Here is a 13,425-nt window from a genome sequence, read left to right as displayed (position 1 = left end):
CTCATACTTTGCAATCATAGATTTTCTTCCTTTCCTCTCCCTCTCTCCCTCTCCCCTGCTACCAGCGCCTTCCCCTCCTCAAACCTTTGAGAAAAAGACGCCCTCTTTTTGCCCTAGTTGGATCTGCAGTAAAAACGAGAGAGATACTGGGGAAAAGGAGAGAGAGGGACAGCTTTTGGGCTGAGGTTTTCCTGTTACTATCACTGTAGCATTTATTTAGCCAATCTCTTAACTATGACGTCTGGGTGGATGGCTTGCTCATAATATTTTAACACACCCACCGAAGGCAGGCGCTGCCTCCTCCTCTCGCGGCCAGCCAATCTGCTGCATTCAGTGTGGCTGCAAGGGGGGAACCGCGCTGCACCTGCCAAACGCTCCCTCCGAGCGCTCTCTCTCTCTCCTCCCCCCTTTCCCTTTTTGCCTTTTCACATTTATTTACCCCCTTCTTCTTCTTCCTACCCACGAAAAGCAGATCCGCACAGCCCAGCGCGGATACAACCCCAGCTGCTGCCTTGCTCCAAGAAGGACCGCTATTGAATGTGATGCTTCTATAGATCTTTTATTCCCCCCCCCCTTCTAATTCGCCCCCCTCCCCGCACCACCCTATTTAAATTCTCTATTTTGGGTCATCTGGGAGGTTATTATTTCTTTGTCTCTCCCCCCCCCCCTCTTTGGAGCAAATGACAGTATTGCATTTTTGCTATATATATAGTGCGGGTTTTCTTTTTTCTTTTCCCCTGCTCTGACTTATTTTTTAAGAGAAAACCTCTGTCCTTTCACCGGCCTCCCCTCCTCTCGCTACCCAATTCCTGGATGAGCCGATCGCTCTCGCCCAAGCGCTGGAAGGAAGCTCCGGAAAGAAACATGTTAAAGAAAAAAACCAGCGTCCAGCCAATGTTTTGAAACAGTCGCGCAGAGAGAGGGAGAGAGCGAGCGAGCGAGCGCGAAGAGAAAACGGCCAGAGAACAGAGAGAGAGAGAAGGCAGGAAGATTTTTCGCCTCCTGCCTTTTTCCAGCAGCCGCCTCGCTCGTTTTTTTGCAGAGAACCTGGAAGGAAAAGAGAAGCTCGAACAGAGGACCAGAAAAAATACTGGGCTGATTCCTTCTCCACCATCACCCCGCTCTTTTATGGTCCTTTTCTGAAATCTCGTCATCCACCCCGTTACCTTTTTAATTTAATTTAATTCTTTTTTTAAATGCTCCTGATTTCTTTGCCTTTATTTCCCTTGGCTTCTTACTCCCTCCTTTTCCCCCCTAAAGGCAAAAAGAGGCCGATGTTGTGTGCATTCGGGGAGGTCACGTCCAACATCCGACTCCCTCTTTATTTTTTGCATCTGTTTTGACCCCTTCCTGCATTAAACCCGTCCGATCGTGGGGTGCTCCGAGGACTTTTTAAAAAGATTTAATTTGCAACTCTACAGATCGCGATGCTCCTGCTGCTGCTGCTTCCGTCGCCGGCTGCTCCTCGGTTTTAAAAAAGACTTGCCTGGTGCGAGCGGGGGGTAAAGAAAAACCGAATTATTTATTTCTGGAAATGACTGGCTGGACCGGACCGGGAAGTCCCGACGCTTTTGTGTTTCTTTTTCTGTGAAAAAGCTCACCCAACTCCAGCCAGCCTTTCTGGGTCCCTGAATATATTTATTTCCAAATAACCCCCAAACTCTATATTTATTTCCTCCTCCTTTCCACCGAGCCATGAAGATGATTTTGGTGCGCAAATTCCGGATCCTTATCCTGATGGTGTTCCTCATCGCCTGCACCATGCATATCATGATCGACTTGCTGCCCAAGCTGGAGAAGCGGGCGGCGGGCGCCGACGGAGCCGGAGACGGCAGAGGCGGCGCTGGCGGAGCCGGTGGAGGCAGCGCCAACGCGGGCTGCTCCTGCTCGCACGCCGCGGCCGCCGCTGCAGCCAGCCGAGCCGGGGAGAAGGAAGGCGCGCGGGGCTGGGCGCCGGCTCCGGAGCTGCCCGAGCAGCAGCAGCAGCAGGCGGCGGCGGCTGCTGCTGCGCCCGCGGAGAGGGCCGGCGCCTCGGAGGCTGCCGCTGCAGCCGCGGGCTGGCCTAGCAAGCACACGCTGCGGATCCTGCAAGACTTCAGCAGCGACCCCAGCTCCAACGTGAGCTCGCACTCGCTGGAGAAAGGCGCCTCGGAGCGGGCCGAAGCCTTCAAGCGCGCGCAGCAGGAGAAGCAGCAGCCCAAGGGGCCGGGTCTGACCCAGAAAGCGCTCATCCAAGATGGGGAGCTGCGCCACGGCCAGCCGAGCAAGAGGAGGCAGCAGCAGCAGCAGCCGGGGAACCGCCTGGGAGGCCACCGGCCTCGCCAGCAGCCGGGCTACGAGGAGGAGGACGGGGACGAGGAAGGCGCGTATTTCTCCAAGCTGGCGGCTCTCTTCGAGCACCCGCTGTACAAGCTGCCTGTCCCGCCGCTGGGAGACCAGGACGTCCTGTTCAGCGTCAACAGCGACATCCGATTCAACCCCAAAGCGGCGGAGAATCAGGAATGGTGAGTTGGGGGGTTGCTGCTGGGGTGGGGGGGAGGGAAAAGAGGCTTTGGAAGACGCCCCGCCCCGCCGCCGCCGAAAATAGAGGAGTGTGTGTGTGGGGGGGGGTGTCTAGGGTAGGAGTGAAACTAGGCTTTCTTTCACCCGGGGCAAAGACCCAGGTTGGCACACTCCCCATGCGCATTTGCGCGCGCTCGCGCGCACACACAGGCTGGGAGTCTCAATACCGCCCCTCTGGAGGCTTCACCCGGGGCAAAAAAATAAAATAAAATCCGGTTAGTTGCGCCCCCCCCCTGTGCAAGGCACTGAATTGGGGTTGGGGGCTGCTGGAGGATGGGGAGGAGAGAAGTGGCTTTGGCTTTAGGTGACGCCCCACCGCGCCGTCCAAAATAGAGGAGTGGGGGGGGGGTCTAAGGGAGCGTTGCCTGAAGTGGCCTTTTCGGCTTAGGAGCAATCCTTAAAAGAGCCTTGCTTGCCCTAATTGATTCTCTGCGCCCACCCCCACCCCTTCCGCACCGGTGTCTTTCTTTGCCCGTTCATATTCTTGCATTGAGTGATTCTCTGCCCCCCCCCCAATTAAATAGGGAGGGGAGTTTTTGCCCCTTCTGGTTCTCTCCTGAAGAACAGGCAGCGTTGGTTGATTCTCTTCTTTCCCCTAAAATTAAAATAGGGAGAGAGTCTTTCTGAGAAAGGGTGGGCTGGTGCTGCTGCCGCCCCTTCTCCACCCTCAGAGTTTAAGATCTCCCCCTTCCCTGCCTGAAGACTGGAAGAGAAGCTTGCATGGGCTGACAAGCCCCCCCCCCACCCATACACTTCAGTAGCAGCAGCATAGAGGGAAGAGGGCAAAAAGTATTAGCTGATGTTGGTGGAACCTTGCTGATTCTTGCCTTCCCTTCTTATAGAGAAGAAAAAGAGAATCTTACATTGACAGCCTGCCCACCCACCCTGCAAATAAAACAGGGAATGGGTCTTTCTAAGAGAGCCTCAGCTCTTTCCAAAAATTATCAGCTCCTTCCTTAACAAAAATGGGTAAGAGTCTCCTCTTGACTTTTACTGCCCTCCCCGCCCCATCCCAAGAATAAAATGCAGAAGTCCTAGTAGCAGTGACAACATTTCAGAAATCTTCCTCCCTTATAAAAAAATATGGGCAAGTCTTGCATTGGCTACCCCCATTAATTTATTTTTTAAAAGGCCTCACACACCCTACAAAAAATATGAGTCGAATTCTGTAACTGCATTAGCTGATGACCCCCCTTTTGATTTTCTCCGCCCTTCAAACCTAAAATATGTAGGTAAGAGTCTTGCAGCAGTTAATGCCCCTCATAAGAGTCTTACAGTGATTGACACTCCCTTATTAAACTAGATAACTTACCCTGAGATAGCAATGGCTGGTGTCTCTCTCAACCCCCTCCCGCACTCCCCCCCCCACTTCTCCCCTGCTCCTGGTTTTGCAATTTTTGATGCCAAGGCTAACATTAACAAATACAAATATTTTACTGACTGTCACCCTTCCAGAAAACAAACCAACCAACCAGAGTGTATTCTATAATGCTGCTTTCTCAGTAAGTTGCTCCTGTGAAGGATAATTCTCTTCTCCAGCTGTTGTAAAAATGAAGGAATCTTGGTTTACCTCCCCTCCCCCCAAATAAATAACGCAGAGATAATGTTTCTGAGAGAGCACTCTGTGCGTTGTGAAAGGTAGCTTTGGTTTTTGTTAAACCCCTTCTTTGATTCCCCCCACCATAGAAATAGATAAGGATCTCAGGGGGCAAAATGGCTATGTTTTCCTTTAAAGATAGCATCTGGAGATGTCTTGCCCACCCAACCAAAAACTGAATAGGCAGAATTGCCAGGTCTTCCCTCTCTCTTACTGAGTCTCCCACTTGTACTGCCCCCACCTCCAAACAACAGATAATGGATAGTGGGTCTTTAAAAAACAACACAGGCCAATGTCTTTTAAAATATCACTTTGAACTTCCTGATATGGTCCCCTCTGTGTCTCTCTGCAATCAGAATTGTTACCCCCCCTCCTCCCAAAAAAGGAAGGTGAGATACAGTGTTTTAAAAAATCCTGTCATTGAGAAGAAGGTTTGTTAGATTGTTTCATCTGAGCTGAAATGGGTTCGCAGAGTTAATCTACCCAAAAGACAAATAACTAGGAATCAGAAGGAGGAGATGAGCAATTCAGGGTCTACCCCAGGCATCCCCAAACTGCGGCCCTCCAGATGTTTTGGCCTACAACTCCCATGATCCCTAGCCAACAGGACCAGTGGTCAGGGATGGTGGGAATTGTAGTCCAAAACATCTGGAGGGCCGAAGTTTGGGGATGCCTGGTCTACCCACCTGTCAGTGATCCCCCAGCCCAGTCCATGTATACCCCCTTGTTAGGTAGAGAAAATAGAATTTGGAGGATTTTATTTCAGTAGAGGTGCCAGATTTAATTAACCACAGGAAGAGGAACTGGATAGATGTTACGACTTCCACCACAGCCAGCCTTCCCTTCCCAGGAACCTTTCTATAAAAAAACCCCACGATTTTTGTGAATGGAGCCTGCTAATCTCATCCACCAAAGATGAAGAGGTGATGGTGAAATAGGAAGTACAGTATTTCCAATCCCATCTCTTTCCTCCTCTGCCTTTGTCAGTGTATAATCTACTCACCTCCAGCCCTTTGTTGGAACTGCTGAATGAATGGCTTTATTTTAATTACTGGTATATAGGATGTCTTTCTAGCTTAAAAACCTGGAAATAAGCCCCATCAAACATAGGGGGATTTACTTCTGAGTAGACCTGTACAGGATTGTGCTAGTGAGCTCCTGAACAGAGCAAGGGATGTTAGAAAAAAAGGTGTATCTTTCTCTCTCACCCCCCACCCCCAATTTTTTCAGGCTTCTGCCTTCCACTTTCTCTTTTAAAAAAAACAAAACCAGGGATGGCGGTTTTAGTATATTGTCCAATAATTTAAAATGCTGAGAGAACTCCTGCAGATTTAAGCCCAGACACACCCTGGCAGGATGCAGAGAATTTGAGATAACCATACTGACATGCTTACCCACTGCCACTACTACCACTTCCAGTGTTCGAAACGCCCATTGTTCTAGGCGCATTTTGCAACAGGGAATTTCATTAGCGCAACCCTTTTCTGAGCTCTGGGTGCAGTATTGCGCCTAAGATCCCAGATTAAAACTGCAGAGTGGAAGGAAAGGTGGACCTTACTCTGGCTCCCCACTTCCTGCTACCCTCTGAAGAAGACTGGAGAAGAGACCATCTTAAAGAATATTAAAGGGGTGGGCAGGGGAAGGACAAGACCATGTGGAAAATGAACATAATATTTTAGCTGCAATTCATTCATTTTCCAGCTCTGTATTCTTATAAAAAAGAGTGCCTAGACATTCTGTTGTTGCGCCCGTAACCTAGGTTTAAGGTGCCGTTCAGCTCCTAGCTTTCACATCTCAGTTTCTAACACTGACCACTACTATACTGTACTAGATCCCGTTTTCCAGATATTTGGTAAAACCACTAGATCTTGTCCTCACAGGAAGCAGTGATGGTCACGGGTTTGGGTGGCTTTCAAAGAGGATTAGACGAGTCCATGGAGAGGAAGGCTATTAATGGCTACTGGCCCAGACGGTTATACTCTGCCACCACAGTCGGAGACATTAATGCTTCTGTATGCCAGTTGTTGCAAACCACAGGAGTGGGAAAAGTGCTTCTGAGCTCTGGTCCCACTTGTGGGCCACTTTGAGAACAGGATGCTGGACTAGATGGGCCATTGGTCTGATCCAGCAGAGCTCTTAATGCTCTGGTCATTTGCCGATTGATCCTGTAGTCCTATACTCACTGAGAGTGAGCCCCTTTGGATAGACATCTGTAGGGCTGTAGTGCTAACTTCCAAAGCTGAAAGAATTGCAGATGGTCTAAGCACTGTTTGCAAAGGCTCTTCCCACCCCTTAGGATTGCATTGTAGGAGTTGTTGTTATAAAGATAAAAGCAAGTGCATGAGCAAATCCCCCCCCCCGATGTCCAATTCTAGGGTCCATCTCCAAGTGAGAGTATCAGGAGCTGGATCAGGCCAAAGTCGCATCCTGTTCTCACTGTGGCCAGCCAGAAACCTATGGGAAGCCTAAGAGCAAGACCTGAGTGAAAGAGCACTCCCTCCCCCCCTTTGTGATTTCTAGCGGTTGGTATTCAGACATCCATTCGATGCTTTGCTTACTGCGTTTCTAACCCACTTGTTCCTCCAAGGAGTTCAAGGTGATGGCCTTAGTTCTCCGTCTCCCCGTTTCAACCTCACAACAACCCTGTGAGGTAGGTTAGGCTGAGGGTGAGTGACAGGCTCAAGCTCACCCAGTGAGCTTCGTGGCCGGGTGGAGATTCAAACCTTGGTCTCTTATGCTAGTCAGACACTCTAACCACAGTACCACACTGGCTCTCTTTTAAAAAAATCAAAATCAAAATAAAATAGAAAAATTCCTTCCTGTAGCACAGGGGTCAGCAAACTTTTTCAGCAGGGGGCCGGTCCACTGTCCCTCAGACCTTGTGGGGGGGGGGCGGACTATATTTTGAGGAAAAAAAATGAATGACTTCCTACGCCCCACAAATAACCCAGAGATACATTTTAAATAAAAGGACACATTCTACTCATGTAAAAACACGCTGATTCCCAGACCATCCGTGGGCCGGATTTAGAAGGCGATTGTGCCGCATCCGGCCCCTGGGCCTTAGTTTGGGGACCCCTGCAGTAGTAGCACCTTAGAGACCAACTAAGTTTGTCATGAGCATGAGCTTTTGTGTGCATGCACACTTCTTCAGATACCCCGAAAGCATCAGGGATCCTACTGGGTAAGGTGCAAGCTTCCATTCCCTCTCCCCACAAAAGTAATTTGTCCATTTACACACTACCCAACAAAGATGCCCTTTTTGTATATGCAAATGTCACGTGATAAATTGTAGCCCCAAAGACATAGATATGTAACAAAAGGTGTGAGCTGTACCTTCCCTCCTTTTGTGGCCTCGTTCAGGATTTTCCCTTCCCTGTTGTTAAACAATGCATTCATAAAAAATGAATACGGGTGGGTAACTCTTTTTATATTGCTGGGGGCAATTGCTGGGTCCTCCTTCTTGTTTAGCCTTTATTCCGATTGAACTAGTTCCCCTTTCCCTTAATACAGTGGTTCTGATTGAACTAGTTCCCCTTTCCCTTAATACAGCCTCGAGTTACAGGCGCTTCAGGTTACAGACTCCGCTAACCCAGGAATAGTACCTCGGGTTAAGAACTTTGCTTCAGGATGAGAACAGAAATCGCGCGACGGCAGCGGGAGGCCCCATTAGCTACAGTGGAACAGTTTCAGGTTAAGAACGGACCTCCAGAACGAATGAAGTTCTTAACCAGAGGTACCACTGTACAGAGGGATGACTTATTGGATATGCAAGGCCAGGGAGGCAGGCTCTTTTCTTAACTCCTCTCTCGACCCCTGCTCTCCTCATAGGTAAAGGTAAAGGTAAAGGGACCCCTGACCATTAGGTCCAGTCGTGACCGACTCTGGGGTTCCGCGCTCATCTCGCATTATTGGCCGAGGGAGCCGGCGTACAGCTTCCAGGTCATGTTGCCAGCATGACAAAGCCGCTTCTGGCAAACCAGAGCAGCACATGGAAACGCCGTTTACCTTCCCGCTGTAGCGGTTCCTATTTATCTACTTGCATTTTGACGTGCTTTCGAACTGCTAGGTTGGCAGGAGCTGGGACCAAGCAACGGGAGCTCACCCCGTCACAGGGATTCGAACTGCCGACCTTCTGATCAGCAAGCCCTAGGCTCAGTGGTTTAACCACAGCGCCACCTGGGTCCCACCTGGCTCTCCTCATATTGTCCCTTAAAATGGCAGGGCCTTTGATATATGCATCTGTTACATATCTTTCCCATCTGTCCTCCAAGGAGCTCAAGGTGGTGTCACACACATTTCTTATTTCCCCGCATGTCCCTGTTACTGTAGGTGCATTATATATTGAGGCAGCTTGCTTATTTATCTCCGCTCCCCCTCCACGTTGGACGCATAGTCCCAAGGATGCCCCCTCCACCCTTTTACAGCAGCTTTCCTCAGCCTGGCGCCCACTAGATGAGGCTCCAAACCAGTGCCGGATTTACATATAAGCTAAACAAGCTATAGCTTAAGGCAGGGGTCAGCAAACTGTCCCTCAGACCTTGTGGGGGGCCGGACTATATTTTGGAAAAAAAAATGAACAAATTCCCATGCCCCACAAATAACCCAGAGATGCATTTTAAATAAAAGCACACAGTCTACTCATGTAAAAACATCAGGCAGGCCCCACAAATAACCCAGAGATGCATTTTAAATAAAAGCACACAGTCTACTCATGTAAAAACATGCTGATTCCCAGACTGTCCACGGGCTGGATTTAGAAGGCGATTGGGCTGCATCCGGCCCCCGGGCCTTAGTTTGGGGACCCCTGGCTTAAGGCCCCAATCTCTTGGGGAACCCAAAAAAATTTAAAGGAAAAAAACCTGGATGTACATTTCCCAAATATAAGATAAAAACCAAATAAAATAAAACCTACATACAGCCAACAGTGTTTTGTGTTGTGTAGGCTCCTATGATGTAAGTAATGGGCCCCGCCTGCTAGCCTGCTCCCTAAAATATCGAAACTCTCCATTCTGCATGGACTGGTTGCATGGCAACATGTGCAAATGGCTTTAGATACCTATTAGGTCCCTAAATTACCATATAGCATATATTTAAAAAAAAAAAAAAAACAGCGACAATTTGTTGTTGACAAAGGACAGCTGGGCATATGAAGGGCCCCATTACCTTCAGTAGCTTGGGGCCTCATCAAACCTAAATCCAGCCCTTCTCCCAACCCTCTTTCAGCCCCAGATAAGCGGTACAGCAACTGCTTTGCATGCAGAAACCCCCAGTTCCAGTCTCTGGCATCTCTAGGTAGGGCTAGGAATGTATCCTCTCTGAAATTCTGGAGAGCCGGGCTGGTCATTGGATAAGTGGACCCGATGGTCTGTATAAGGCAGTGCCAATAGGTGAACTACTGTAGCTGAGAAGGCCTTTAAAGATGCAAGCCTAAACATGTCTACTTAGATCCAGCTGATTTCAAGAAGGCACCCCCCAAGTGCATGCAGCCTGAGGTGATGGCCAGACGGGAGGATTTTGCCTGGTGTGGCTTTGCCCATCATAATTCTTTCTGGTATATGTTTTGTGTGTGTGTGTGTGCTGAAACTACTCCTCACTCCCATCCCTTTGCTGCTGCTGTTGTTGTTTAGTCGTTTAGTCATGTCCGACTCTTCGTGACCCCATGGACCAGAGCACGCCAGGCACTCCTGTCTTCCACTGCCTCCTGCAGTTTGGTCAAATTCATGTTGGTAGCTTCAAGAACACTGTCCAACCATCTCGTCCTCTGTCATCCCCTTCTCCTTGTGCCCTCCATCTTTCCCAACATCAGGGTCTTTTCCAGGGAGTCTTCTCTTCTCATGAGGTGGCCAAAGTATTGGAGCCTCAGCTTCAGGATATGTCCTTCCAATGAGCACTCAGGGCTGATTTCCTTAAGAATGGATAGGTTTGATCTTCTTGCAGTCCATGGGACTCTCAAGAGTCTCCTCCAGCACCATAATTCAAAAGCATCAATTCTTCAGCGATCAGCCTTCTTTATGGTCCAGCTGGTCCCCTTCTCCTTGTGCCCTCTATCTTTCCCATCAGGGTCTTTTCCAGGGAGTCTTCTCTTCTCATGAGGTGGCCTAAGTATTGGAGGCTCCCTTTGCTGTGCAACTCATAAAAACCATCGTTGCCCTCTCATCTGGACCCTATTTATTTTTTATTTCCATCATTTATATCATGCACCTTCTTCAACATAGATGTATGTTTGTTTGTTTGTTGTTGTTGCCAGGCTGGCCGACAGGAGGAAAAAGTACCATTGAAAATAAACGATTTAATAGGATAACAAGGTTTATTACCTGTTGGAACCCTTTTAGTACACAGAGTGAGCAGCATTTAAACTAGTGAATCTTGGTTAGAGAGTAGATTTTGCCCGTTGCAGTCACACACATACACATAAATGCCTGCACGTAAAAAATGAAATAAAGTTGTTTATTGTAGGAAATAAATAACTTGGACAGAAAAGGTGTCTAGTTCCAGAGGTTGGGTGGCCATCTGTCTTGGATGTTTTAGTTGAGATTCCTGCATTGCAGAGGGTTGACTTGGTGACCCATAGGGCCCCTTCCAGCTCTACAATTCTATGAACTAGACAGAACAAGGCACCCATACTTACTCCCTTGTTTTCTCAGGGAGGGAGGGAGAGGAGCAGGAGCAGGAAAACAGGGGGCAACCTAAGAATATCATTCTAATATCAAAGAGAGAGAGAGAGAGAGGTTAAAAGTACAGGGATAGTCTGGGAATATGGAGGTCCCCAACTCTTTTGTCTGTTTTAACCCCATGCAAAACCCCTCTTCTGCCAGCTGAGTTGCACCCAAACACAACTCAGAACGCAGTAAGAGAAAACCTACAAAAAAAAAAAACCCTAATGCAGCAAATTAAAAACAAACTTAAAGCAGCAACAGCCAATTTAAGCAGATGGTAAAATCAAACGGCTCTGAGTTTCGGAACGCTTACATTAGCAGTTCTTCAAAGCCTGGGAAAACAGGAATGTTTTTTGCCTGGCGCCTAAATGATAGTAATGAGGTCTCTAGGCAGACTCCCTCAGGAAGGGCAGGATGAAGGTGCTGAACCCTGTTCTTCTCCCTTTTTATCTCATCACACATGAAAAGGGAACTAGGGATCCTCCAATTGGACCAGGAGGGCCACGCTCTACATCTACTGAATTCCAGCTTCTGATAATTGCAAGTAGGAAGAGAACGATACGGCACTCAGATTCTGCTTGCTGGCTTCCCAGGGGTTGGACATTGTGAAAACAGACTGCTGGATAGGATGGGCCTTGGCATGATCCGGCAGAGTACTTCTTCTATTTCATGTTCCCAAAAGGCTAGTGAAGGCTGCAGTCCGAACACCACTTTTCTCTGGGAGCGAGGCCTATTGAATCTGGTATGCCTTACTTGTGAGTACTCGTGGGTAGGATTGCAACCAGTCCAGCCTGAAAGCTCAGAACTGGATGAAAGACACTTTTAAGAAATGAATAAAAATCATTATCCCAAAAGTGCACCACTGAGGAATTAGGTCAGAGTCAATTTTGGCAGGGATGCCAAATCAACCTCTCTCCTGGTGGAGAACTCATTCTCCAAGGCATCCTTCCCAAGGCAAAAGGTGGGGGTGTCCGCATGGTCAAGGGGAAGCCCAAGATTTCCCAAATCATCATCATCAACAACAAAACCCATTAGGGGTATGCGTGTCTACATATAGGCACCAAACCTGGGTATTATGGAACCTGAGTTCTTCCAGGTGGAGAAGCTGTGATTTAAGATGAGACCCCAGGAACCATGAGGAACTTTTGTATACTTTTGTAGTTTTAGTTAAAAGTATCAACCTGGGTGGCACTGGGTGAGTTATTCATTGTCAGACGAGTCAGGAGTTGCATACGTTGTTTTTATATTGCAAAAACCAATAGTTGATTCTGGAGAGTGATTGTATATACAGTACCGGTATATTTCTTTTCAAAGCAATCTCATGTTAAGGGCTTATATTCAGGGATGGCTTATATTTGGACCCAGGGCCGTCTTAAGCATATCTGGCGCCCTGGTGCCGTGGTGCGAAGATCCCTCCGGCGCCCCCCCGCCCCGTTTCCCAGCGTGGGCTGTCTGGCGGGCGCAGCGCGGCTGCTGCGGGCACGGCAGCGTGGTGCCCCCCCTGGTGGCCTGGCGCCCTGCGCCACCCAGCCTTGCCGTTTGGATCAATATGGCAAATGTTTATGTGTGTGTCTGTGTGTGTGTGTGTGAAAGAGAGCAAGACAGACAGACAGACAGACAGACAGACAGACAGACAGACAGACAGACACACACACACACACACACCCTGAGACCAACCGCTCAATGAAGGCTAATCATGCTTAGTGGCTACAGAATGCTGACTGGCTGTTCTAAGGAAGGGATTGGAATAGAACAGAATGGAGTTACCAGGAAATGGACCACAGCTAGCTGGTCCATTTTTTTTACAAGTCCACTTGTATTCCTTATATCCAGTCGAATATCTTTTAACACCGGGGGGCTCCAGCTTCTATAGATCATAGCAAACACATCTTCTTTTAGCAAGTTTTCTATCACAGTTCTGGTGTGTGTGTGTGTGTGTGTTTCCAATATATTGTAGAGAAAATGTAGTGGTTTAGTTATGTGAGAGAATTCCTGTCACACTTTTCCATCTAGAGCATCTGCAATTCAGCTTGCTTTGGATTTATTTTTTAAAGGTTTTGACATTGTTGCTTCTAAGCTTTGAAATGCAGTCATTCGGGAAACTTTGATTTTCTCAGCAGTTGAGAAAGGGCTTACTAGTGTGTCAAGAAGGGCTGAAACAAGATAATGTTATAAGTTATTTACCTGCACTTTTGAATCTGAACACAGAGTTGGTGTTTGTGTATTTGTGTATTAACTGGCAGTATGCAAAGTGCTTTTTAATATTAAAACAATTCCCTGTTTTTCTTTAAAAAATATTTATTCTTTATGCCTGTACTGTACTTGGGTTGCCACCACACACCGGGGAGTAAGTCCCACTAAGTTCAATGGAATTTACTTCTTAGAAGATGTTCATTGCTTTGTGTTGCCTATGGATTTGCAAAATTTGAAACCCTGTTTCAAATAAAGGCAACAATTTACTGGGGATTGCTCCTGCCTGAACCTAATAGGAATAAACAGGAGCTGCTGCAAGGAATGGAGAAATTCCCTGTCGACTCTGCATCTATCTGAAATACCCATCTCCCTCTCGCTCTGCCTTGTAGTAAGAACAAACAATAAAGTAGCACA

At 48.1% G+C, this 13,425-nt stretch overlaps 1 protein-coding gene across 1 annotated transcript in view; it reads left to right on the top strand.

Annotated features, from left to right (window-relative positions):
• Window positions 1-327: 327 nt before the first annotated feature.
• FAM20C (FAM20C golgi associated secretory pathway kinase) overlaps window positions 328-13,425 on the top strand; it is a 111,178-nt gene continuing 98,080 nt past the window's right edge. Inside the window, exon 1 of the mRNA XM_035131633.2 lies at window positions 328-2,504. Coding sequence (XP_034987524.1) covers window positions 1,696-2,504 — 809 coding nt within the window. The 5' untranslated portion in view covers window positions 328-1,695. The remainder of the gene's footprint in view (window positions 2,505-13,425) is intronic.

This window comes from Zootoca vivipara, chromosome 14 (genome assembly GCF_963506605.1).
Source record: "Zootoca vivipara chromosome 14, rZooViv1.1, whole genome shotgun sequence".
In the NCBI taxonomy this organism is placed as follows: domain Eukaryota; kingdom Metazoa; phylum Chordata; class Lepidosauria; order Squamata; family Lacertidae; genus Zootoca; species Zootoca vivipara.
Note: the sequence above shows the minus strand (reverse complement) of the source record. Positions and strands in the feature narration are given on the sequence as shown.